General features: G+C 32.9%; 9 protein-coding genes and 6 pseudogenes across 15 annotated transcripts, besides 7 other annotated features; 9 read left to right on the top strand and 6 right to left on the bottom strand.

Moving 5' to 3' along the window:
* Positions 1–1,219: part of a mobile genetic element that runs on past the window's edge.
* On the bottom strand, positions 505–912 carry TVAGG3_0733710 (uncharacterized protein; the record flags this gene model as incomplete). The annotated part of the gene is made up of 1 exon (XM_051244629.1): positions 505–912. One exon carries the CDS (start codon positions 910–912, stop codon positions 505–507), a length of 408 nt encoding a protein of 135 aa, XP_051091216.1.
* Positions 1,220–4,667: a mobile genetic element.
* A 1-nt stretch (position 4,668) lies between these two features.
* Positions 4,669–4,705: a mobile genetic element.
* Positions 4,706–5,390: 685 nt separating this feature from the next.
* Positions 5,391–5,428: a mobile genetic element.
* Positions 5,425–6,690: a mobile genetic element.
* Positions 6,691–26,748: a mobile genetic element.
* Positions 8,137–8,422, bottom strand: TVAGG3_0733770 (annotated as a pseudogene). The gene has a single exon. A coding segment is annotated over exon 1 (286 nt).
* Positions 8,441–9,014, bottom strand: TVAGG3_0733780 (annotated as a pseudogene). Its single transcript has one exon. A coding segment is annotated over exon 1 (574 nt).
* TVAGG3_0733790 lies at positions 9,064–9,917 on the top strand (annotated as a pseudogene). The gene has a single exon. A coding segment is annotated over exon 1 (854 nt).
* Positions 10,340–10,954, top strand: TVAGG3_0733800 (uncharacterized protein; the record flags this gene model as incomplete). Its single annotated transcript, XM_051244630.1, has 1 exon — positions 10,340–10,954. One exon carries the CDS (start codon positions 10,340–10,342, stop codon positions 10,952–10,954), a length of 615 nt encoding a protein of 204 aa, XP_051091217.1.
* On the bottom strand, positions 11,217–11,981 carry TVAGG3_0733810 (uncharacterized protein; the record flags this gene model as incomplete). Its single annotated transcript, XM_051244631.1, has 1 exon — positions 11,217–11,981. The coding sequence occupies one exon, from the start codon at positions 11,979–11,981 to the stop codon at positions 11,217–11,219; it is 765 nt and encodes a 254-aa protein (XP_051091218.1).
* On the top strand, positions 11,999–12,786 carry TVAGG3_0733820 (organellar and viral DNA polymerase type B; the record flags this gene model as incomplete). The annotated part of the gene is made up of 1 exon (XM_051244632.1): positions 11,999–12,786. A coding segment is annotated over one exon (788 nt), but the record flags the coding sequence as incomplete, so codon positions are not given.
* TVAGG3_0733830 (organellar and viral DNA polymerase type B) lies at positions 12,944–14,146 on the top strand (the record flags this gene model as incomplete). Its single annotated transcript, XM_051244633.1, has 1 exon — positions 12,944–14,146. A coding segment is annotated over one exon (1,203 nt), but the record flags the coding sequence as incomplete, so codon positions are not given.
* TVAGG3_0733840 (integrase core domain containing protein family) lies at positions 15,334–16,134 on the top strand (the record flags this gene model as incomplete). The annotated part of the gene is made up of 1 exon (XM_051244634.1): positions 15,334–16,134. One exon carries the CDS (start codon positions 15,334–15,336, stop codon positions 16,132–16,134), a length of 801 nt encoding a protein of 266 aa, XP_051091221.1.
* TVAGG3_0733850 (uncharacterized protein) lies at positions 16,657–16,941 on the bottom strand (the record flags this gene model as incomplete). Its single annotated transcript, XM_051244635.1, has 1 exon — positions 16,657–16,941. The coding sequence occupies one exon, from the start codon at positions 16,939–16,941 to the stop codon at positions 16,657–16,659; it is 285 nt and encodes a 94-aa protein (XP_051091222.1).
* On the bottom strand, positions 19,730–20,733 carry TVAGG3_0733860 (annotated as a pseudogene). The gene has a single exon. A coding segment is annotated over exon 1 (1,004 nt).
* TVAGG3_0733870 lies at positions 21,462–22,225 on the top strand (annotated as a pseudogene). The gene has a single exon. A coding segment is annotated over exon 1 (764 nt).
* Positions 24,373–25,304, top strand: TVAGG3_0733880 (annotated as a pseudogene). The gene has a single exon. A coding segment is annotated over exon 1 (932 nt).
* Positions 25,618–26,055, top strand: TVAGG3_0733890 (protein of unknown function, DUF4107 family; the record flags this gene model as incomplete). Its single annotated transcript, XM_051244636.1, has 1 exon — positions 25,618–26,055. The coding sequence occupies one exon, from the start codon at positions 25,618–25,620 to the stop codon at positions 26,053–26,055; it is 438 nt and encodes a 145-aa protein (XP_051091223.1).
* On the top strand, positions 26,211–26,531 carry TVAGG3_0733900 (uncharacterized protein; the record flags this gene model as incomplete). The annotated part of the gene is made up of 1 exon (XM_001288341.1): positions 26,211–26,531. One exon carries the CDS (start codon positions 26,211–26,213, stop codon positions 26,529–26,531), a length of 321 nt encoding a protein of 106 aa, XP_001288342.1.
* Positions 26,745–27,119: part of a mobile genetic element that runs on past the window's edge.

A 27,119-nucleotide genomic window follows, 5' to 3' on the forward strand; every position in this document is an offset into this window, starting at 1 on the left:
CACAAACCAGAAGAAACCTGAAATAGTTGCACTATATTTTAAGTTCAAAAGAGACAATCCTATAATATCTCATATGTTTGATTTAATGAACCCAGTAGGTTCTATTTATACATCTATGGAAGCAAGAGGTCCTCAAGTAATGTTTGGTGTTGGTGCATGGGAACAAATAGTCGACAGGTTTTTGTATTGTGCAAACTCTTCAAAGGAAACAGGTGGAAGTAAAACGATTTCAGGTGAAAATTTACCTGCACACAGTCACTACATAGATTTAAGTACATCTCAAGCAGGTTGGCATAAGCATAGATATTGGGATTGGTCAGGAATGACAAAAGGTAAAGGATATGATGTTAAAGACGACGTTAAGTTTGCTATAAATTGTTACTGGAGTGACACTCAGGGAGAAGGAAACCATACACATTTCGTTTCAGGATATACACAAACAACGGGACAAAGTAAAGAATACATGCCACCTTACATGACAGTTTACGCATGGTATAGAATTGCTTAGTCGTCATTTTCAACTTCTTTAGCATATTCGTCAGGAGTTGTCTTATATTTGTTAGGAACTGTCTTTGAAAGTATACCACCTTGAACTTTGACAAGTTTGAAACGAGGTCTGGCAATAGTAGTTTTATCTTCTGCTTGCAGTGTGTACATTTTGCCATGTTTGCCTAAAACTTCATAATATTCTCTTGTATACTTTCTTCTATTTTTACGAACACGAATGTGAGTACCTGTCGGGTTCCCATTGTTGTCATAGTCAATAGTATTTTCATATGGGTCGCGTTTAGGTATTTCTATTTTTACTTTGTCACCTTTCTGAAGTTTGAAGCCCGGCATTCTTTCTTGTTTGTCTCTTTTGACTAAATTATTAAATATATAGTCTTTCTCTAAGTCAGGGTTGTTTTTCATTTCTTCGGGGGAGTGGTTTCCCAAACCTTTTTGTTTACGGTTATTGTAAATATTTAAAACTTGTCTCATCTTTGCCATGGAGAAGTGTCTATATTTGTCGTCATATGACATTTCATTTGCTTCACCACCTTATGGTTGGTTTAAGTCTCTTAACATTTTTATACATCCGTCAATGACACCAAGAGCAGAATGGTTTTGGTCGACAATGAAATATTGGTTTACATTTTTTGAACGCAGATAGTTTTTTACATCATCTGATTTAAAAGAACTTTCACAGTCAGATGTCAGTTTTGTTGGATAGTATTTGGAGATATAAAAATTGCTCACATTTGCTCACATTTTGGCACTTTTTTGTACGTTTGTCAAAAATTGTGAGGAAGATCTCACAAAAATAGTCAAAATGTGAGCAAATTTTGAGAAGTGCTCACATTTTGACATACGATTATTTTCATACGTTTTTTTGATGAATTCTAATAAAACTTCATTACCACTTTCAGAACGAAGCGTAACTTTTCAGCACGTAACGCTCTATCATGTGTAGTGACATATTATTCAAAAAAACTCAGATTGCTTATCTTATAATAACAATTTCATTAGAAAAAATGCACGATTTCACGCTAAAACTTTGAAGCAATTCTTAAATTCGGATAAAAAATCGATATGTATTACACTTTAAACTTCAAAAAATGGTTCAAAATTTAGACTTAGTTTATCTTAACAATATAGCAGATTTTAAGCCGAACAAGTAGGAGTAATAGAAATAGCTCTTGAAAATAATTACAATTAGTAATATGTAAGTCAAAGTTCGAGTATTCTAATAAATAAACGTTCCGGATTTTCTTTACTACAAGAATCAATACTTAATATATAGAAGCAACAGTAAAAACTTATTAGAGATTCAAAAAGAAAGTTGACTAAAGAGAATCTTTTTATATAAGTAATTTTATTTTTTTGAAATACGAGATCGAATAAACATGTATTTTATTTTATTACTATAATAATACGTTTTTACATAGTAAGAAAGTTTAGAGACTGAAATGAAATTAAAAATTGAGAAAAAAATAAAGCTTTTCTATAAAAATTCATATTAATATATAGTATAATGATATTACAATTTATTGATAGTTGTGTTAGAAAAAAGGTACATTCACTATTTTTGACAAAATTTTAAATTTTCATGGGGTTGTAAATCTTATAATAACTAGATGAATAAGGAATAAATCCCAGTATGATGTGCATCATTATATTAAACACTATATGTAAGGCTGGTGATTCTATTAACACTTATGAAGATCTATAGTATTTGAGCAGATAAATTTGATAATTTCCAAAACTCTTATATTTCAAAATTAAAGTGTGCGAATGCATTTAAATGAGAGCAAAAAGAGATTGATGCTGTTAAAACTATGTGTTAATTTGCAATTATTTCGCATCACAAGAACTACCCAGTAAATTCGGCTATCTTTCTTTGCAATTATTCTCCATTATACATATAATATAATGGTTAGGGTTTGAAGAAAAGTTACTAGAGAATTATTGACTTTTGAAATAATGCAGAATTTTACTTGAAGAAATCATTAATTTATGAGTTCCAAATTGCTAAGCATGACGAAGGATCATTAAATTTGCTACAATTAAATACACTTATTGCAGAATTAAGATTTTTGAAATTAAAAGTTTGAAATATTGCCTTTTTGAATAAAAATTTAAATTTTATTATATAATCATGATAATATCTTATAGAAATTAAAAGAAAATATTTTAAACCATTCAAATATTTTGAATGTCTTATCAATTTAAAATATTAAAAGATAGCTTGATTTTATCATCATTAGTTGTTATCAAAGTTTTCTTCTTTTGATGAACAACAGTAAATGATTTGTTAATTACTTGTCTTCCTTTTTCGCAGCAAAATCGAAAGTTATGATGATAATCTTGCTCTCAATTTTGAAACTCTCTGATTTACAAGTAAGCATTCCTTTGGAAAAGCAGTCCTATTCTGTTTTCAAGATATTTTAAAGCCTCAATTTCATACAATGCGCAGATCTATTCGAAATTGCAAGAACTCTCAAGAAAAATGCAGCAGCAAAGAAGATTCCATAGTTTCTAGCATCAAAAATTTACAACCTTAATACAACAGTTAAAGAGAAGCTCGAAAAGAAAATATTTAACCATAAAGCTGGAAACCATTCGATATCTACTATTGGATCTAATAAAAAGTTAATTATAACATATTTAACATGCTATTTGTTGACTTTGTTCCATTATATTACCATATATATTTTTTGAAATCTAAAATATTTTTACAATTTTAACCATGTGTTGTTGAAACCATATATCAATCTTAGCTAAAGTATAGTTTATGAGTCTGTCACCATCTAACGTATGAATTTTCAAAAATGTCAAATATGTTCATTTTTTCTGTAGATTCAGCCATAATTTCACGTTGTTATACTATTCAACTATTATTTAATATTTTTATCGATTTAAATATATGATGAGATGCTTAGTTCTCCTGGAAATCGATTTTTAATCGCAATTTTAACTTTCCAAAAAAAATTCAAAAATAAAAATCCCTCTCAATTTTCTAAGTTTTATAACTCGCCAAATCTCTAGCCAAATTTTTTTGGCCCGTATAAATATTGTTTGGCACTATATAGGGATGCTATTTATCATATTTTCATCCCATTTTACTGTTATCGCCTAGTGAATGTACCTTTGTTAGAAAAAATATACAACTAAAATGTCAGTTTTAAAAAATTTAAAAATTATATTAAAACAATAGTCATTGAGGATGGTTAATTGCAAAAACTCAAGAAACTATCATTATCTCTCTTTGCTTAACACATCTACAACTGGAAACATCATTCCAAATGAAGTTCCTCAGTCTCGTCAAAATTTCTCTCTCATCTACAACAAGCTTAACTCAAAACTCAAGAAACTATCATTATCTCTCTTTGCTTAACACATCTACAACTGGAAACATCATTCCAAATGTTGCATTCAAGAATCCTATTATTATTCTTTCTTTCAATCTTTTATATTTACTCTTTAAATTCTAATATAATATAAATTCTTCATTTCCTTTGTTTAAACTTTTTTCATTTTAATACCATTTTATCAGATAGTAATTTTTGTTTTTCTCTGACCAAAAATCTTCTCAATTTAACTCCACCTTCACAAAAATTCATTGAGTTCTCTCAAAATTCTTGTATTTTTGGTATACTTAAAGTATCATCTTCAAATATTTTTTTGGAGAAAATTGACTTTGCATAATATCGTAATACTTTTTAAGGCAGATAGATTTACCGTAAGTTGAAGAACTTTTAATTTGAACAGAAATTATTCAACAAATATTCTTTTTATTTGATCAAGATACGTATACCAATATGATCTACTTGCTAGGGATATGTAGATCACGTTCAGAATTTGCCAAGTTTGGTGAATATCTATGGGATTAGGGACATCTATTTAATTTAAGAACTAAAAATTAGCATAGGCGTATTATGCTGTTACTGAAATATATTTTGGATGTATAAATTTTTACTTAATACTCTTTTATTGTTATCATTTTTAAAGATTTTTTATTATGAGCAAAAAAATGGCAAGACAATAATATATTGTACATGCAATTTATTATTACTGAATAAATTTATCAATCAAATTTGATCACATACAATTTTTACAGATAAATACATTATCTCAAAAAATATCTATATATTAGTATATGTTACACGAAATGTAATAAAATGTATGTAATAAACAGAAATTCATCAAAAGTGACAGCTCTCAATTTTTTGACATTTGTAAATTCTAAATTGAATGAGAAAAATGAAATAATACTAAGCATAATACAATATTCTAGATTTAATTATAATTAGGAAAAAGTTAGTTTTGAGAGTACTTTTCATAGGCATATAGAATGAAATCTTCTGAAAAATAATATCACATAAACTCATATTATTTTCTAATATATAACTATTTTATATAAAAATCAAATTCAATGATCTTAAAAGCGAAGGATAAACCTCAAAATTTACGAATATAATGAGTGGGAATATAATGCTTATCTATCATAAAACCATATGAAATATCAATTTTATTTTTCATATTCAAATGGACTGAGTGTTAACATTTAACATTTTTTGCTAATTGTCGTCAAAAATTAGGCGTAAAGCAAAAATTGATATTTCATATGGTTTTATGATAGATAAGCATTATATTCCCACTCATTATATTCGTAAATTTTGAAGTTTATCCTTCACTTTTAAGATCATTGAATTTGATTTTTATATAAAATAGTTATATATTAGAAAATAATATGAGTTTATGTGATATTATTTTTCAGAAGATTTTGTGTTCTTCTTCAAAATTTTATTTTTTTATTAAAAAGAATCTTTACAAAATATACATTTACTTTAATTAATATTTAAAAACGTGCTCTATCAAAAGTTCCAAAAATTCAATATTTTAGCTTTTCTGAAGTGTCACTTTTGATGAATTTCTGTTTACAACAAAATGTATTACTTTGGTTTATCAATTTATCAATAAGAATGAAAATTTGTTATAGCTTTGTTCCAATATTTATTTTTATATATTTAAGTTATCCATTTTACTGTTTTCATTCATATTTATAACAAAATTAGAGTCCTTACATTATTTATCTTATTTCAATAGTGATAAAAATCAACTATATTTTGTAAGATCTTAAAAAGTGACAAAAATGGAAAACTACATTAAATTTATTTATAAGGATACAAAATTATATGTCATTCCACCAAGAGCGGTTAAAGCATTAACACTTTATTTATATATATCTCACAAGCTAAGTTTACCTCTAAACACATTCGAATTAACAACAAATAACAAAAATTTAGGTGTTCTGGATAATTTGCGCTGTAATAACAAAATTACTATCAATATTAAAAGAAAAAAGAAGCCTTTTAACTTATTTTCAATTCCGATTGTAAACAGTATAAAAACTTCTGAAGATCAAGACAAAAAGATTAATCAAATATCACAAAATGACGAAAATTTATTGTGGGCAGCCAAGTTTGCGTTGTATATGAGCAATAACATAATAGAAGAAGCAATTAAAATCATGAATTTCAATTGTCTTCAGGAAGTATTCAATCCTGTTGATGAAATTAAAAAAATGTTAGAAGGAGAGTATAAAGTAACAATTTCAGATGGAAATAAAAATAAATTATATGAGACAATTTTACCAAATGAAGAAGCTGAAGATTCTTATAGTGAGAATGATAGTGATATCGATTATGATGAAGAAAGTAAACAAAAGGATAAAAATGATTTTTCTATAGAAACTCATGATAAAGATAACAATATAAGAAAGAATTGGCCATTTCAAGATGAAGACAACGAAAACTCGGATTCTCTATTAAACAGATATTTAAGTTCCGAAGAATTCAATGAATTCAAAGAGGAGGAGAATGAACAAATTTTATTAGATGAACAAACTGCAACAATAAGTGGAGTAACTGCTCAAAATTCAAATATAAGACAAAATGAAACAATAAGTGGAGTTTCTCCTCCAAACACAAATCAAAGACAAACTGCAACAATAAATGCAGTTTCATTTCCAAACACAAATCAAAGACAAAATGCAACAATAAATGCAGTTTCATTTCCAAACACAAATCAAAGACAAACTGCAACAATAAATGCAGTTTCTCCTCCAAACACAAATCAAAGACAAAATGCAACAATAAATGCAGTTTCATTTCCAAACACAAATCAAAGACAAACTGCAACAATAAAAGTTAGTATACCTAAGTCGTGTACTGTGGCACTGCGCGCCTCCGTACACAACTTAGCTGTTTTGACACTTTACGAAACCGTTAACGTATATTTTACAACACAAACGACAACACTAACTCAACCTTAAATATTTATAAAGCCGCCAACCACTTCACCTCACTAATGAAAAAATAAACGTTTTCACAAACGACTTCACTAATGTAAAAAATAAACGTTCTCACTTACAAAAGTATTGCAACTCCTCCCATTGCTGTGCTTCACATAACAGCTCATAATCTTCTGACTCACTTTCTTCTTCATATAGGTCAAAATCACTGTCAAAATAAATGTTAGTAAGTTTTGACAAAGCTAATGAAACACGTTTACCGTTTGTATCGTATGCTTGTATAAACTTTCCATTCTTCATTCCTTCATAAACGCTCAAACTAACTTTACCCTTTCTCCCTCGTATCTGATAGAATGTATTTTCACGAGGAACGAAGAACAAATTCTTGAACTCATGACCGTTGTAGTTTGTTATCTCAATAGTTTTCGTCATTTATATAAAAATAAAATAAAAAAATATTTAAAAATAAACTTAAAAATTAATGATATCACCACCCTCACACGTATGAAAACATAGCACAAAAATAAATTTAGGTGAAGTGGTGAGATCTCACCTCTTTTTTCACCTGTTTTTTCACCCTGTTGAATTCATTGCTTTATAACTCTCTTCCTTGGTTTCTTTTTAGTTGCTTTCTTCACGTCTGTCTCCAACTTGACTGTCTTTCTTCTTCGGCCGTAATGATACCAGTTACTTCCACCAGTCAATGGGTCAAATGGTCTTTCGTAAGGGTTTCCATACATTCCATAGGGACCATACGGAAGAACTACTGGTGGAGAAGAAACATTTTCTTTAGTTCCATCGACTCTATTTAAATGCATTGTTTCACCTTTCATCTGGTCATTAAAGTCTTTTGCGTTTTGCAAACTCATCGTCCTTTCCTAAAGCATTTTCTGACTCAGTCGCAACCAAATTGGATGCTTTATTTATGAGCCCTATTTTATTTAATCTTAACTTCTTTGCAACCCAGCCTCCAATCTTTCCTTTATTTGCATCTAATGTCTTCGAAACCCTTCCTCCACTCATTTTATTTACTGCGTCATAAGCTCCAAGTGCTTTTGCTCCAAATGCTAATGCTTTTGTTCCCATTGCGCCTAAAGCTGCCCAAGCTACCATTTACCCATATTAAAATCATCTCTCTTCAATATTATCTCATAAAAGTTCTCGTTACTGGAGAAAGTCAATGAAACATAAGCGTTCTCACGGGCTTCGCCCTCACCGCTTTGCGGTCTATCTAACTTATTTCTTATATCATCTATACGCTTCAAAATGTCTGAACAATTGCTAACATCTTCTACAACAGTTATTTCATCATGAATGACCTTCAAGAACAAGCTCATTTAATATGCTATTAAAATCATCTCAATAATGAGTCCATCCTTTCCATCTTTAGGTAGCACAACATCTTTCATTGAAGAAGGTTCGACAAGTCTTATGTTAAACTTACTGACAAAGTTTGTTATACTATAATGCTTCGGCGGCGAATACATATAGTTTGAAAGACATAATATAGATTCTTCAGCAAATTCACTTATACTGGATTTTATAACAATGTTCTCACGAGACCAAATACCACCAATTGACAATCTTGTAAGCAATCCTGCTGAACCTTCTACTGTAAACGTCGATGGTAACATTCCACGAAGGTCATCTATTGACATCGTTGAGTCACTGAATTTAAAATTTTCTTAAAGCAATCGTCATTATCTAACCATGCAATAGCTTTGAAGTTTTCATTCGAATATACATCTGCTTCATTAAATGTAAAACCTGACTTCTTTGCAGAGATGACTTTAAAATCTATTGAGTTTGTTTCAAAATTATATGCTATGGTAACTTCTGAAGGTAATGGATGCCCTTCCGCAGTCAGTTGTTCTCTCACTACCGTTTGAAGCTTTGTATTAAAAACTTTCATGTCATCTCCTGTATCTAAGTTCACATACACAGCAACAGGGAAACTATCTTGCTTCTTTGTTTCATCATTATATCTCAAAACATTAAAGTTCTTCAATAATATTGTTCTTCCTGCTGGAATACTTCGAACCTGTCTGATTTCAATAGCTTTCTCACCTCCTACATACTCTACCCAGTGTCTTGGATATTCATAAGTATACTGACTTTCTTGAATTTTGGTTGGTTTCATCATAACATGTTCATAGTATATCTTTATACTCTTGTCAGTTAGACTCGGTGCTATGTTCTGAATATTTCTGACTTGCATTTTTAATGGAGATAAAATGAAGCATTTAATACATGACGTAGATGAAGACATGAATGAAACTACAGACAAACTTAACTCTTCTCTTCATTCTTCCTTTCAGCAAAGATTATGAATTCTGTTCAAATGGTGTTTATTTCTATTGTGGAAAGATGGGTCAGGAAAGACATTTAACCTCATTCGTCATATACTCATAACAGAGCGTTTAGGAAACGACTCTTACTATGACCAAATCATTATATCAGCAACTTCAGACTCTATGGACTCAACAGCGAAAACATTTATGTCAAAAGTTCAAGCCTCTGTCGTTAAAGTTCCAGACAGTGAACTCATTGAATTTCTTCAACGTTACATTCGACGTAAGAGAAAATATTATGCCATCGTAGAGTTCATACAGTCAGGAATGCAAAAGACTTCTGAGGAGATGGAAAGAATTATTGACAAACACCACTTACGTCAATACTCAGGAGTTTACGATATGAAACGACTTACAAACTACATTCTGTCAAAACTTTCAAAATACCCCTTCAAAAAGTATCCTTCAAACACTCTGCTCGTTTGTGACGACTTCGCCGGAAAAGGTTTAGTGTCAAAGCCTGACTCACCATTAGCTAACATCATAACTAAAGTCAGACATTACCATTTAACTGTAGCAATACTTATGCAAACATGGGCGTTTTTGCTTTAAACATAAAACGTCTCATAACTGACTTCGTTATCTTTCAAGGTTTCTCACGCTATGATATTGAACTCATTTGGAAACAGTCAGGTATAACATTACCTTTTGAAGAAATTTGGGAAGCATATAAGTCTCTCATCTCTCCTCGTTCATACCTTGAGATTCATATCATGACTAATACCATTAAAGTCAAAAATATTCCATGGGAACGACCAACATTGTTTTAAAGTTTAACCTTCAATTGACTGATGGTAAACAAATTCCATGCATCTCTGTCGCCATTTTGTTAATATTTTTGCTGTCATTCATATCATCCACTTCCCCATCCGTTAGCTTTTGAGGATATGCGTTAGAATAGCTGTTCTTAAATGAAGGCTTTTCACCTTTGAGAGCATAAACTCTATAACTTTCTGCATACTTTATGTTTGAACCTCCTGAGCCATCATTGACATAAATTTTTATAGGCTTCCACCCTTTGTTCATGTTCCTGCTTCTTCCCTTAGCTCTTTTGTTCAGTAGTTCTACATCTTTATACACAACACCTGTCTCGGTGAATTCAACAATATTTTCATTCGTTAGCTTTACATTCAAACCCTTGTCGAGTATATTGTTCATTTCATACATATAAAAGGTTTTTATTCTATATGAAATGAGAAGCAAATCCATCTTAGCTGGTGTCGTTAATGTTCCAATTGAACCAACATCAAATGTTGACTCACGAACGACAAACAATATTGTCATAAAGAACTATAGTTCGGAGTGTTTGAAAGAAAAAGAACCAGAACTGAAATCCGTGAATTTAAACTCAGCTTCAAGTGCAAACGCTACATCAGATGTTAAGTTAGAGTATCCACCACTGGACCAAATTCTTTCAAGAGAAGCCAACGACAACCCTTACATAAATGTTCAAACAAATCCTTCAGATAACGTAGACCATTACCTTCTTCAGTTATACCAAACAATTTTACTCAAAGACGATAAGAAGCTTTTGACAAATCTTATAAGTAAGAACCAAATAATTCTAACAAAGGAGGACCTTGAAAATGTTATCTCACGAATAACAGGGAAACAATGTGTCATTGACTATCTCGACCCTGAAATCGAATGCTGTGGTCAAACTCCATTATTCATGAAAATAGGTAACATCCGCATCATTGAAACACCAGAAACTACAGGAGTTGAGTTTAAGTATAAATATTCGAACGAGTATACAAAACTATCTACTGACTATAAGCTTTGTTTGAAATATGTTTTAGTAAATTAAAGCAGTCAGGAGGGCTCTTTGAGCCCATCTTGGCGCTTTGCACCGTCAGTCAAAAAATTTCAAGTTAGCAATTTGTAATATCTATCCAAAACTTCTTCAACAGTATCGAACTCATCTTCATAATGCAAACCTAATCTTATTGACTTGGTGCAGTTTTCACTAACACAATATTTTTCTGTTCTCTTGACTGACATAACTAATTCATTTGTTTCATCAAACAGCAACAACCAAAGTTCATGACCTAATACATAACATTCATACTTTATATTTTTAGCTCTGAGTTCTCTTGTAAGCTGTTGCATTTAATATTTTCTAAAAAGTCAACTTCAACAGTCATTCGCACTGGTGCCTTCAGTTCTACAGGCTCGCCCTGAAAGTCAACTAGTCTGAATTGCATGTCTTTCAAATTATGAGGACTAATGCGAACCCATTTACCTAAATGAGTTGCTATGACAGGAACGTTTGGAATGAACATTGAATTGACTGCATAACAGAAGGATTTATATTCTACTGAACCTTTACTATTAACTCCTGAAATGCCTGTGACATTAGCTATTTTAGACTCAATGTACAAACAATTACCATAACATACGTATGGAACAGATTTCATCTCAATCGTTTTGTCAACACTTTTCAAAGGAAATGTCATATGGTATGCTCCTAAAAGAAGTTGAACTCTATGACTCATTCGTGTTATCTTGAACTCTTTCTTGCTACTGAACTTCAATGTTCCCTCAGAAGAGAGTTCGACATCTATGTTGTCAATAGTTTCTTCATTTATGAGAGTATCTATGACTCCAGCAATTTTATCTATTCTATACTCTGCTCTGTTAGGAAATGTTATAAAACTTCTTTTGTCATCTATTTCAATCTCTATGAAATCTGTTTCATCTGTTATGACAAAAGTTGCGATAGTATTGAAGTCAACAACTCTGAAAGCAAGTGCTTCATTCTGAAGACCTAAGTTTGTTTGAAGCTTTACTGTTCCATATTCGTTTGGGTCTGTACTTTGCAAATAGAACAACATTTTATTCTCATTAAAATATGACTATTGCTGCATATGCGTATGAAACAAATGAAGCAAGAAGAGCACATGAACTAGTAAATGAAAACTCAACTTTAACCATTGAAGGCAATGATTTAGTCATTGACGATGGAAAAACTAAAAAAGTCATTGATTTCGATACTTTTAACACTTATGACCCATTCATTACAATAAGTAAAGTTCCTATCATAAATGATGGAACGGTGCAATATATAAATTCTACAGTAGATGCCTCATTAGTGAAAGTACTGAATGTTCTCATTGAATTGTTAAAGAGCTTTCGATTTGACGACAACATTAAATGCCTAAAGAATTTAGTCATGAATGAGAAACAAATTCTTGGCGTTGCTGGTAGCAGTAATGATGTACACCTTATGACATTAGAATATTATAACGAACATAAAGATGAACTGAAAGGAGAGAAGGGTGACACCGGACCACAAGGACCACAAGGAATACAAGGAATACAAGGAATACAAGGACCTCAAGGCGAAAACGGTTTGGATGGAAAGGATGGAAAGGATGGAAAAACTGCTAAATCATGGATATGGGACCTTATAAATACTGGTTTAACAGCTGCTTCATATGGAGTTCTTCAATACCAAATCGGAAAGATATGGGCAGTACTTGGTGAAGAAGTTTTAGATGACGTTAAAAATGCTTTGAACTTCATTTCAAATGGTTCGGATACTATTAAAACTTTATCTGGTTGGATGCAAGAAACAAGGAGTCAAATAGATACTGTAAGACGTATAGCAAACAATGCACGTACGGGATTGGATACTTTACGAGAAGCACAAAATACACTAAAGGAAGCAAATGATATTCTTGGCTCAGTATCAGACATGCATGAAGATTGGCTTCAAGGTATTGACAAATCTTTAAAAAATCACAGTCAGTCTATTGCTGACTACAAGAAAAGTATAGATTTTTTACATAGTGCTATGGACGTACATGATGGAAGCATAAGGAACTTACTTAATGCTAACAATAACTTACCAGGAACTATTAAAGCATTTATAAAGTCCTTTGTAAAACCCGGTGCTCTAACATTTAGGTCTTTGAGAGCAAGAGCATTGAAGTCAAGAGATGCAGAAACTCCAACAGAACCTACAGAAGAACCACCAAAACCAACAGCTAATGAAATATTGTTCGAATATTTTCCAAGGTACTCTGTTCTCATTGCATACATTCAAGAAATACTTAAGAAAGCAGACTTGACTTTAGGAGATGATGAAAGTTCTGTATATCTTTCGTTCCAGTTTCAAATAGCAGAACTTTTGAGACAGATATGCTTAATGTATGACAACATCTCTGATTTCACAAGATATGATGACGACCATGACCCCGAACACGGTGAAGAAGAAGTTTTACAAACATCCATTAAGACAGGAAAGGTTTTAACACAAAGTCTCATTATTGACACCAAAGATGGCGAAGTGGACGTTCTTCAAGAGCTGAAGAAAAATACTTCTTCGGGAGGTGGTGGTAGGCATGAACTTGAAATAAATGAGATAGAAGAGAAATTAGCCGAAAAAGCAGATAAAGAACATAAACACAATATCTCCGATATAAATGAACTTCAAGCTACATTAAATAGTAAAGCGGACAAAAATGAACTTGACGCAATGAACAAAGTTTTGAAATCTCATAAACACAATATCTCCGATATAAATGAACTTCAAGCTACATTAAATAGAAAAGCGGACAAGAACCACGTTCATTATATAACTTCAGACGAACAGATTATAACGGACTACCATGGATATTTAACACGAAGTGATGAAGCGAAGACAAAAAATGTTAATGAAAGAAGATATAAATACATTCGTGCTAAAGGTTATGACATAAGCTGTACTGTACAGTATGATGTAGCTAAAGCACCAGAAGCATTTGGTTATACCGGTGAAATTTATGCCTCTACTTTCAATGTTAACGGTGTATTAGTTGAACCAAGATTTACTTTGAGAGTTAAGTCAAAAATAACGTTTGAAGATGCTATTAAAAGTAAAGCTGACAAAGTTGAACTTGAAGCAATGAACAAAGTTTTGAAATCTCATAAACACAACATCTCCGATATAAATGAACTTCAAGCTACATTAGATAAGAAAGCCGACAAGAACCATACACATAAATCCTTCACTACTGTTAGAGCAGACGACATAATATTGAACTTTGACCTTGGTTCAAGTGCACCATTAGAAAATCCAAGTACAAGCGTAAAAGATACTCTTAACAATTTAGATAAGAGTTGCAGGAATATCGAAGATCATGCCAGAAACTTTGAAGCATATGAACTACCAACAATGTTAGATAAGAAAGCCGACAAGAACCATACACATAAATCCTTCACTACTGTTAGAGCAGACGACATAATATTGAACTTTGACCTTGGTTCAAGTGCACCATTAGAAAATCCAAGTACAAGCGTAAAAAGATACTCTTAACAATTTAGATAAGAGTTGCAGGAATATCGAAGATCATGCCAGAAACTTTGAAGCATATGAACTACCAACAATGTTAGATAAGAAAGCAGACAAAACAGAGCTTCAAACATTAAAGACAGAAATACTTCAAACATTATATCCTATAGGCTCTATTTATACGTCAATGAATTCAACAAATCCAGAAACAGTTTTAGGTTTTGGTATGTGGGAGCAGATTGTAGATAAATTCTTATACTGTGCGAACTCTTCAAAGCAAACAGGTGGTTCGAAGAAAATTAAAGAAGCAAACCTTCCACCGCACACTCATACAGGAACTACAAACACAACAGGTAGTCATTCACATTCAATAACAAAAAGAGGTTATACAAATCTTGCAGCAGGTTCGGATAGACAGGGAATGCATAGATATGATATTTCAAGTGACCCAGTAGATTCAAGCACAGGTATTTTCTGTGGAACCACAGGAAATCATTCACACACTTTCACAACAAATCCAACAGGCTCGGGTGAAGATTATATGCCACCATTTGTGACTATATTCGCATGGTACCGCGTTCAATGAACGCGCTTGAGCCTAGAATAAAATCTTTAACTTTACATAAATGAGCTTGAAAGAAGTATTCGAACAACATCCATGGAGGTCATTTAAGAAGTTCAATGAAGCTGCAAAGAGTTGGGGATTTACTAACAGAGCTGAAGTGAAAAGGTTCTTTGACAAAAATGTTGTACATCAAACAAAAATAAACCCTTACGACTACTTTTTACCAATTTACTCCAACACTCCTGACGCATACCAATTTGACACTCTCATTCAAAGCAGAAAAGGAGGACATAAACCATTCCTCATCTTCATTAATGTTAACACTCGTAAAGCATATGCATATCCAATGAAAAATAAAGGAACTCGTGAAGTGTTAAGAGTTTTACAAAAGTTTGTAGCAGAACATAGCCCAAGTACTTTAACATCAGACCAAGACAGTGCATACCTCAGCAATGAAATCACAGATTTTCTCATTAAGCATAACATAACTCACTACACTACTGAAGACCATAACCATAACATACTCGGCATCATAAACCGCTTCATAAGGACTCTCAGAGATTTAAATCAAGAGCGAGACTTTACCGAAGAAACAATGAAACACTTTCTCGAAGTATATAATTCCTCAACACATTCTACAACAGGACATACACCAAATTCAATGACACAACAACAAGAAGAAAAGTATATACAAAAGAAACGAAGTCAAACGCAAAATATCAGAAATTCAACACAATTTACCCTCATTCCTGGTACAAAAGTTCGTGTAGTTCTTGACGACAAACCGTTGACAAAGAAACGTTTAAGGTTAAGTAGAAACTATTATATCGTAGACTCTACGCAAGGTAATGGATATCTTATAAAAGCTGCTGACGACTCCATAGCATTTTACCCTCGTCATAAATTAGTCGAAAGTAGTAATGGCAAACTTGCTGAAACCATTGACGAAGCAAAGCGAGGAGTGGTTATTGAAATACTTGGCTATAACACAAACGATGACACTTATAAAGTAAGATATGAAGGAGGCGTTGAAGATGTTATACCATCTAAGAACTTGAGAGAATCTAAACCAACACATCTGGGACCATTAGAGCGGGAGTACTGGAAAGACAAAAATATGCCAGAAAGAATAAGAAAATTCTTCTAAACTTTTTCATTAGATGTAAATCAGACATGAACGAGAACAGTCATGAAATTATTAATGGTACCATTTATTTACACCAAAAATAAAGTTTATGTTAGAATGTTAGATCTAACACGTTTTCTAACCACTTTTCTAACATGGTCTAAAACTCTCGAAAATCATAAATTTTTGACATTTCCTTATGAAAGAAAAATAAAGTTAGTTTTATTTTTATTTATTTTTTTATTTTGTATGTAAAGACAGTAATGTCAGTCGAAGCAAAAACATTCACGAACAAATCTAATGGCGAAACATTCACAAAAGGCACTTATAATGGTATTGAAGTCTTACGTAGAGACAAGGATGGTTACATTAATGCAACAAAGATGTGTCAGCAGTTTAGGAAAGACTTTAGAAAGTTGTTGGAAAATAAGTCCTGGGAAGAGTATTATAAGGCATTTTGTGAAGAATATAGCAACCGCCGGAATTCAGACGGTTGGTTTTTATACAAAATTCATGCAGGAATTCCTGATGAAATCAAACAGGTTAGAGGAACGTATGTAGACCCCAAACTTTTAACTTCTTTTCTGCAGTTTCTAATGCTATCTTAGCGAGTTCATATTCTCTAAATTCTCTCTTTAAATCTTCTTGTTCCCATTGGTCTAGTTCGTATTGAGAATCTCTATAACCATAACATATCTCACGTTCATGTTCTAATTGTTTTTCACACATTTTTCTAACTTCTTCAAACAAAGGTTTAGCATTCTCCACTGTATCTTCGAGTTCTTCTTCATCTAACTTCTCATGAACTTTCTTGTCTATGGAGTCCATAATTTTTCCAACTGCTATGCAATATTTTGGAGAAGCCCACATTGCTATATAGTTTATAAGTCTTGGGTCTACATACGTTCCTCTAACCTGTTTGATTTCATCAGGAATTCCTGCATGAATTTTGTATAAAAACCAACCGTCTGAATTCCGGCGGTTGCTATATTCTTCACAAAATGCCTTATAATACTCTTCCAGGACTTATTTTCCAACAACTTTCTAAAGTCTTTCCTAAACTGCTGACACATCTTTGTTGCATTAATGTAACCATCCTTGTCTCTACGTAAGACTTCAATACCATTATAAGTGCCTTTTGTGAATGTTTCGCCATTAGATTTGTTCGTGAATGTTTTTTGCTTCGACTGACATTACTGTCTTTACATACAAAATAAAAAAAAAATAAATAAAAATAAAACTAACTTTATTTTTCTTTCATAAGGAAATGTCAAAAATTTATGATTTTCGAGAGTTTTAGACCATGTTAGAAAAGTGGTTAGAAAACGTGTTAGATCTAACATTCTAACATAAACTTTATTTTTGGTGTAAAAAAATTACCATTAATAATTTCATGACTGTTCTCGTTCATGTCTGATTTACATCTAATGAAAAAGTTTAGAAGAATTTTCTTATTCTTTCTGGCATATTTTTGTCTTTCCAGTACTCCCGCTCTAATGGTCCCAGATTGGTTTAGATTCTTCAAGTTCTTAGATGGTATAACATCTTCAACGCCTCCTTCATATCTTACTTTATAAGTGTCATCGTTTGTGTTATAGCCAAGTATTTCAATAACCACTCCTCGCTTTGCTTCGTCAATGGTTTCAGCAAGTTTGCCATTACTACTTTCGACTAATTTATGACGAGGGTAAAATGCTATGGAGTCGTCAGCAGCTTTTATAAGATATCCATTACCTTGCGTATAGTCTACGATATAATAGTTTCTACTTAACCTTAAACGTTTCTTTGTCAAACGGTTTGTCGTCAAGAACTACACGAACTTTTGTACCAGGAATGAGGGTAAATTGTGTTGAATTTCTGATATTTTGCGTTTGACTTCGTTTCTTTTGTATATACTTTTCTTCTTGTTGTTGTGTCATTGAATTTGGTGTATGTCCTGTTGTAGAATGTGTTGAGGAATTATATACTTCGAGAAAGTGTTTCATTGTTTCTTCGGTAAAGTCTCGCTCTTGATTTAAATCTCTGAGAGTCCTTATGAAGCGGTTTATGATGCCGAGTATGTTATGGTTATGGTCTTTCAGTAGTGAGTTATGTTATGCTTAATGAGAAAATCTGTGATTTCATTGCTGAGGTATGCACTGTCTTGGTCTGATGTTAAAGTACTTGGGCTATGTTCTGCTACAAACTTTTGTAAAACTCTTAACACTTCACGAGTTCCTTTATTTTCATTGGATATGCATATGCTTTACGAGTGTTAACATTAATGAAGATGAGGAATGGTTTATGTCCTCCTTTTCTGCTTTGAATGAGAGTGTCAAATTTGGTATGCGTCAGGAGTTTGGATAAATTGGTAAAAAGTAGTCGTAAGGGTTTATTTTGTTTGATGTACAAACATTTTTGTCAAAGAACCTTTTCACTTCAGCTCTGTAGTAATCCCCAACTCTTTGCAGCTTCATTGAACTTCTTAAATGACCTCCATGGATGTTGTTCGAATACTTCTTTCAAGCTCAGATGTAAAGTTAAAGATTTTATTCTAGGCTCAAGCGCGTTCATTGAACGCGGTACCATGCGAATATAGTCACAAATGGTGGCATATAATCTTCACCCGAGCCTGTTGATTTGTTGTGAAAGTGTGTGAATGATTTCCTGTGGTTCCACAGAAAATACCTGTGCTTGAATCTACTGGGTCACTTGAAATATCATATCTATGCATTCCCTGTCTATCCGAACCTGCTGCAAGATTTGTATAACCTCTTTTTTTATTGAATGTGAATGACTACCTGTTGTGTTTGTAGTTCCTGTATGAGTTGCGGTGGAAGGTTTGCTTCTTTAATTTCTTCGAACCACCTGTTTGCTTGAAGAGTTCGCACAGTATAAGAATTTAATCTACAATTCTCCCACATACCAAACCTAAAACTGTTTCTGGATTTGTTGAATTCATTGACGTATAAATAGAGCCTATAGGATATAATGTTTGAAGTATTTCTGTCTTTAATGTTTGAAGCTCTTTTTTTGTCTGCTTTCTTATCTAACATTGTTGGTAGTTCATATGCTTCAAAGTTTCTGGCATGATCTTCGATATTCCTGCAACTCTTATCTAAATTGTTAAGAGTATCTTTTACGCTTGTACTTGGATTTTCTAATGGTGCACTTGAACCAAGGTCAAAGTTCAATATTATGTCGTCTGCTCTAACAGTAGTGAAGGATTTATGTGTATTTCTTGTCGGCTTTCTTATCTAATGTAGCTTGAAGTTCATTTATATCGGAGATGTGTTTATGAGATTTCAAAACTTTGTTCATTGCTTCAAGTTCAACTTTGTCAGCTTTACTTTTAATAGCATCTTCAAACGTTATTTTTGACTTAACTCTCAAAGAAATCTTGGTTCAACTAATACACCGTTAACATTGAAAGTAGAGGCATAAATTTCACCGGTATAACCAAATGCTTCTGGTGCTTTAGCTACATCATACTGTACAGTACAGCTTATGTCATAACCTTTAGCACGAATGTATTTATATCTTCTTTCATTAACATTTTTTGTCTTCGCTTCATCACTTCTGTTAAATATCCATGGTAGTCCGTTATAATCTGTTCGTCTGAAGTTATATAATGAACGTGGTTCTTGTCCGCTTTTCTATTTAATGTAGCTTGAAGTTCATTTATATCGGAGATATTGTGTTTATGAGATTTCAAAACTTTGTTCATTGCGTCAAGTTCATTTTTGTCCGCTTTACTATTTAATGTAGCTTGAAGTTCATTTATATCGGAGATATTGTGTTTATGTTCTTTATCTGCTTTTTCGGCTAATTTCTCTTCTATCTCATTTATTTCAAGTTCATGCCTACCACCACCTCCCGAAGAAGTATTTTTCTTCAGCTCTTGAAGAACGTCCACTTCGCCATCTTTGGTGTCAATAATGAGACTTTGTGTTAAAACCTTTCCTGTCTTAATGGATGTTTGTAAAACTTCTTCTTCACCGTGTTCGGGTCATGGTCGTCATCATATCTTGTGAAATCAGAGATGTTGTCATACATTAAGCATATCTGTCTCAAAAGTTCTGCTATTTGAAACTGGAACGAAAGATATACAGAACTTTCATCATCTCCTAAAGTCAAGTCTGCTTTCTTAAGTATTTCTTGAATGTATGCAATGAGAACAGAGTACCTTGGAAAATATTCGAACAATATTTCATTAGCTGTTGGTTTTGGTGGTTCTTCTGTAGGTTCTGTTGGAGTTTCTGCATCTCTTGACTTCAATGCTCTTGCTCTCAAAGACCTAAATGTTAGAACACCGGGTTTTACAAAGGACTTTATAAATGCTTTAATAGTTCCTGGTAAGTTATTGTTAGCATTAAGTAAGTTCCTTATGCTTCCATCATGTACGTCCATAGCACTATGTAAAAAATCTATACTTTTCTTGTAGTCAGCAATAGACTGACTGTGATTTTTTAAAGATTTGTCAATACCTTGAAGCCAATCTTCATGCATGTCTGATACTGAGCCAAGAATATCATTTGCTTCCTTTAGTGTATTTTGTGCTTCTCGTAAAGTATCCAATCCCGTACGTGCATTGTTTGCTATACGTCTTACAGTATCTATTTGACTCCTTGTTTCTTGCATCCAACCAGATAAAGTTTTAATAGTATCCGAACCATTTGAAATGAAGTTCAAAGCATTTTTAACGTCATCTAAAACTTCTTCACCAAGTACTGCCCATATCTTTCCGATTTGGTATTGAAGAACTCCATATGAAGCAGCTGTTAAACCAGTATTTATAAGGTCCCATATCCATGATTTAGCAGTTTTTCCATCCTTTCCATCCTTTCCATCCAAACCGTTTTCGCCTTGAGGTCCTTGTATTCCTGTATTCCTTGTATTCCTTGTGGTCCTTTGGTCCGTGTCACCCTTCTCTCCTTTCAGTTCATCTTTATGTTCGTTATAATATTCTAATGTCATAAGGTGTACATCATTACTGCTACCAGCAACGCCAAGAATTTGTTTCTCATTCATGACTAAATTCTTTAGGCATTTAATGTTGTCGTCAAATCGAAAGCTCTTTAACAATTCAATGAGAACATTCAGTACTTTCACTAATGAGGCATCTACTGTAGAATTTATATATTGCACCGTTCCATCATTTATGATAGGAACTTTACTTATTGTAATGAATGGGTCATAAGTGTTAAAAGTATCGAAATCAATGACTTTTTTAGTTTTTCCATCGTCAATGACTAAATCATTGCCTTCAATGGTTAAAGTTGAGTTTTCATTTACTAGTTCATGTGCTCTTCTTGCTTCATTTGTTTCATACGCATATGCAGCAATAGTCATATTTTAATGAGAATAAAATGTTGTTCTATTTGCAAAGTACAGACCCAAACGAATATGGAACAGTAAAGCTTCAAACAAACTTAGGTCTTCAGAATGAAGCACTTGCTTTCAGAGTTGTTGACTTCAATACTATCGCAACTTTTGTCATAACAGATGAAACAGATTTCATAGAGATTGAAATAGATGACAAAAGAAGTTTTATAACATTTCCTAACAGAGCAGAGTATAGAATAGATAAAATTGCTGGAGTCATAGATACTCTCATAAATGAAGAAACTATTGACAACATAGATGTCGAACTCTCTTCTGAGGGAACATTGAAGTTCAGTAGCAAGAAAGAGTTCAAGATAACACGAATGAGTCATAGAGTTCAACTTCTTTTAGGAGCATACCATATGACATTTCCTTGAAAAGTGTTGACAAAACGATTGAGATGAAATCTGTTCCATACGTATGTTATGGTAATTGTTTGTACATTGAGTCTAAAATAGCTAATGTCACAGGCATTTCAGGAGTTAATAGTAAAGGTTCAGTAGAATATAAATCCTTCTGTTATGCAGTCAATTCAATGTTCATTCCAAACGTTCCTGTCATAGCAACTCATTTAGGTAAATGGGTTCGCATTAGTCCTCATAATTTGAAAGACATGCAATTCAGACTAGTTGACTTTCAGGGCGAGCCTGTAGAACTGAAGGCACCAGTGCGAATGACTGTTGAAGTTGACTTTTTAGAAAATATTAAATGCAACAGCTTACAAGAGAACTCAGAGCTAAAAATATAAAGTATGAATGTTATGTATTAGGTCATGAACTTTGGTTGTTGCTGTTTGATGAAACAAATGAATTAGTTATGTCAGTCAAGAGAACAGAAAAATATTGTGTTAGTGAAAACTGCACCAAGTCAATAAGATTAGGTTTGCATTATGAAGATGAGTTCGATACTGTTGAAGAAGTTTTGGATAGATATTACAAATTGCTAACTTGAAATTTTTTGACTGACGGTGCAAAGCGCCAAGATGGGCTCAAAGAGCCTCCTGACTGCTTTAATTTACTAAAACATATTTCAAACAAAGCTTATAGTCAGTAGATAGTTTTGTATACTCGTTCGAATATTTATACTTAAACTCAACTCCTGTAGTTTCTGGTGTTTCAATGATGCGGATGTTACCTATTTTCATGAATAATGGAGTTTGACCACAGCATTCGATTTCAGGTCGAGATAGTCAATGACACATTGTTTCCCTGTTATTCGTGAGATAACATTTTCAAGGTCCTCCTTTGTTAGAATTATTTGGTTCTTACTTATAAGATTTGTCAAAAGCTTCTTATCGTCTTTGAGTAAAATTGTTTGGTATAACTGAAGAAGGTAATGGTCTACGTTATCTGAAGGATTTTTTGAACATTTATGTAAGGGTTGTCGTTGGCTTCTCTTGAAAGAATTTGGTCCAGTGGTGGATACTCTAACTTAACATCTGATGTAGCGTTTGCACTTGAAGCTGAGTTTAAATTCACGGATTTCAGTTCTGGTTCTTTTTCTTTCAAACACTCCGAACTATAGTTCTTTATGACAATATTGTTTGTCGTTCGTGAGTCAACATTTGATGTTGGTTCAATTGGAACATTAACGACACCAGCTAAGATGGATTTGCTTCTCATTTCATATAGAATAAAAACCTTTTATATGTATGAAATGAACAATATACTCGACAAGGTTTGAATGTAAAGCTAACGAATGAAAATATTGTTGAATTCACCGAGACAGGTGTTGTGTATAAAGATGTAGAACTACTGAACAAAAGAGCTAAGGGAAGAAGCAGGAACATGAACAAAGGGTGGAAGCCTATAAAAATTTATGTCAATGATGGCTCAGGAGGTTCAAACATAAAGTATGCAGAAAGTTATAGAGTTTATGCTCTCAAAGGTGAAAAGCCTTCATTTAAGAACAGCTATTCTAACGCATATCCTCAAAAGCTAACGGATGGGGAAGTGGATGATATGAATGACAGCAAAAATATTAACAGAAATGGCGACAGAGATGCATGGAATTTGTTTACCATCAGTCAATTGAAGGTTAAACTTTAAAACAATGTTGTCGTTCCCATGGAATATTTTTGACTTTAATGGTATTAGTCATGATATGAATCTCAAGGTATGAACGAGGAGAGATGAGAGACTTATATGCTTCCCAAATTTCTTCAAAAGGTAATGTTATACCTGACTGTTTCCAAATGAGTTCAATATCATAGCGTGAGAAACCTTGAAAGATAACGAAGTCAGTTATGAGACGTTTTATGTTTAAAGCAAGGAAACGCCATGTTTGCATAAGTATTGCTACAGTTAAATGGTAATGTCTGACTTTAGTTATGATGTTAGCTAATGGTGAGTCAGGCTTTGACACTAAACCTTTTCCGGCGAAGTCGTCACAAACGAGCAGAGTTTTGAAGGATACTTTTTGAAGGGGTATTTTGAAAGTTTTGACAGAATGTAGTTTGTAAGTCGTTTCATATCGTAAACTCCTGAGTATTGTCGTAAGTGGTGTTTGTCAATAATTCTTTCCATCTCCTCAGAAGTCTTTTGCATTCCTGACTGTATGAACTCTACGATGGCATAATATTTTCTCTTACGTCGAATGTAACGTTGAAGAAATTCAATGAGTTCACTGTCTGGAACTTTAACGATAGAGGCTTGAACTTTTGACATAAATGTTTTCGCTGTTGAGTCCATAGAGTCTGAAGTTGCTGATATAATGATTTGGTCATAGTAAGAGTCGTTTCCTAAACGCTCTGTTATGAGTATATGACGAATGAGGTTGAATGTCTTTCCTGACCCCATCTTTCCACAATAGAAATAAACACCATTTGAACAGAATTCATAATCTTTGCTGAAAGGAAGAATGAGAGAAGAGTTAAGTTTGTCTGTAGTTTCATTCATGTCTTCATCTACGTCATGTATTAAATGCTTCATTTTATCTCCATTAAAAATGCAAGTCAGAAATATTCAGAACATAGCACCGAGTCTAACTGACAAGAGTATAAAGATATACTATGAACATGTTATGATGAAACCAACCAAAATTCAAGAAAGTCAGTATACTTATGAATATCCAAGACACTGGGTAGAGTATGTAGGAGGTGAGAAAGCTATTGAAATCAGACAGGTTCGAAGTATTCCAGCAGGAAGAACAATATTATTGAAGAACTTTAATGTTTTGAGATATAATGATGAAACAAAGAAGCAAGATAGTTTCCCTGTTGCTGTGTATGTGAACTTAGATACAGGAGATGACATGAAAGTTTTTAATACAAAGCTTCAAACGGTAGTGAGAGAACAACTGACTGCGGAAGGGCATCCATTACCTTCAGAAGTTACCATAGCATATAATTTTGAAACAAACTCAATAGATTTTAAAGTCATCTCTGCAAAGAAGTCAGATTTACATTGAATGAAGCAGATGTATATTCGAATGAAAACTTCAAAGCTATTGCATGGTTAGATAATGACGATTGCTTTAAGAAAATCTTTAAATTCAGTGACTCAAAGATGTCAATAGATGACCTTCGTGGAATGTTACCATCGACGTTTACAGTAGAAGGTTCAGCAGGATTGCTTACAAGATTGTCAATTGGTGGTATTTGGTCTCGTGAGAACATTGTTATAAAATCCAGTATAAGTGAATTTGCTGAAGAATCTATATTATGTCTTTCAAACTATATGTATTCGCCGCCAAAGCATTATAGTATAACAAACTTTGTCAGTAAGTTTAACATAAGACTTGTCGAACCTTCTTCAATGAAAGATGTTGTGCTACCTAAAGATGGAAAGGATGGACTCATTATTGAGATGATTTTAATAGCATATTAAATGAGCTTGTTCTTGAAGGTCATTCATGATGAAATAACTGTTGTAGAAGATGTTAGCAATTGTTCAGACATTTTGAAGCGTATAGATGATATAAGAAATAAGTTAGATAGACCGCAAAGCGGTGAGGGCGAAGCCCGTGAGAACGCTTATGTTTCATTGACTTTTTCCAGTAACGAGAACTTTTATGAGATAATATTGAAGAGAGATGATTTTAATATGGGTAAATGGTAGCTTGGGCAGCTTAGGCGCAATGGGAACAAAAGCATTAGCATTTGGAGCAAAAGCACTTGGAGCTTATGACGCAGTAAATAAAATGAGTGGAGGAAGAGTTTCGAAGACATTAGATGCAAATAAAGGAAAGATTGGAGGTTGGGTTGCAAAGAAGTTAAGATTAAATAAAATAGGGCTCATAAATAAAGCATCCAATTTGGTTGCGACTGAGTCAGAAAATGCTTTAGGAAAGGATGATGAGTTTGCAAAACATGCAAAAGACTTTAATGACCAGATGAAAGGTGAAACAATGCATTTAAATAGATTCGATGGAACTAAAGAAAATGTTTCTTCTCCACCAGTAGTTCTTCCGTATGGTCCCTATGGAATGTATGGAAACCCTTACGAAAGACCATTTGACCCATTGACTGGTGGAAGTAACTGGTATCATTACGGCCGAAGAAGAAAGACAGTCAAGTTGGAGACAGACGTGAAGAAAGCAACTAAAAAGAAACCAAGGAAGAGAGTTATAAAGCAATGAATTCAACAGGGTGAAAAAACAGGTGAAAAAAGAGGTGAGATCTCACCACTTCACCTAAATTTATTTTTGTGCTATGTTTTCATACGTGTGAGGGTGGTGATATCATTAATTTTTAAGTTTATTTTTAAATAATTTTTTATTTTATTTTTATATAAATGACGAAAACTATTGAGATAACAAACTACAACGGTCATGAGTTCAAGAATTTGTTCTTCGTTCCTCGTGAAAATACATTCTATCAGATACGAGGGAGAAAGGGTAAAGTTAGTTTGAGCGTTTATGAAGGAATGAAGAATGGAAAGTTTATACAAGCATACGATACAAACGGTAAACGTGTTTCATTAGCTTTGTCAAAACTTACTAACATTTATTTTGACAGTGATTTTGACCTATATGAAGAAGAAAGTGAGTCAGAAGATTATGAGCTGTTATGTGAAGCACAGCAATGGGAGGAGTTGCAATACTTTTGTAAGTGAGAACGTTTATTTTTTACATTAGTGAAGTCGTTTGTGAAAACGTTTATTTTTTCATTAGTGAGGTGAAGTGGTTGGCGGCTTTATAAATATTTAAGGTTGAGTTAGTGTTGTCGTTTGTGTTGTAAAATATACGTTAACGGTTTCGTAAAGTGTCAAAACAGCTAAGTTGTGTACGGAGGCGCGCAGTGCCACAGTACACGACTTAGGTATACTAACTATAAATGCAGTTTCATTTCCAAACACAAATCAAAGACAAACTGCAACAATAAATGCAGTTTCATTTCCAAACACAAATCAAAGACAAAATGCAACAATAAATGCAGTTTCATTTCCAAACACAAATCAAAGACAAAATGCAACAATAAATGCAGTTTCATTTCCAAACACAAATCAAAGACAAACTGCAACAATAAGTGGAGTTACTCCTCCGAACACAAATCAAAGACAAAATGCAACAATAAATGCAGTTTCATTTCCAAACACAAATCAAAGACAAACTGCAACAATAAGTGGAGTTACTCCTCCAAACACAAATCAAAGACAAAATGCAACAATAAATGCAGTTTCATTTCCAAACACAAATCAAAG

This window comes from Trichomonas vaginalis, chromosome III, assembly GCF_026262505.1.
Source record: "Trichomonas vaginalis G3 chromosome III, whole genome shotgun sequence".
Lineage (NCBI taxonomy): Eukaryota > Parabasalia > Trichomonadida > Trichomonadidae > Trichomonas > Trichomonas vaginalis.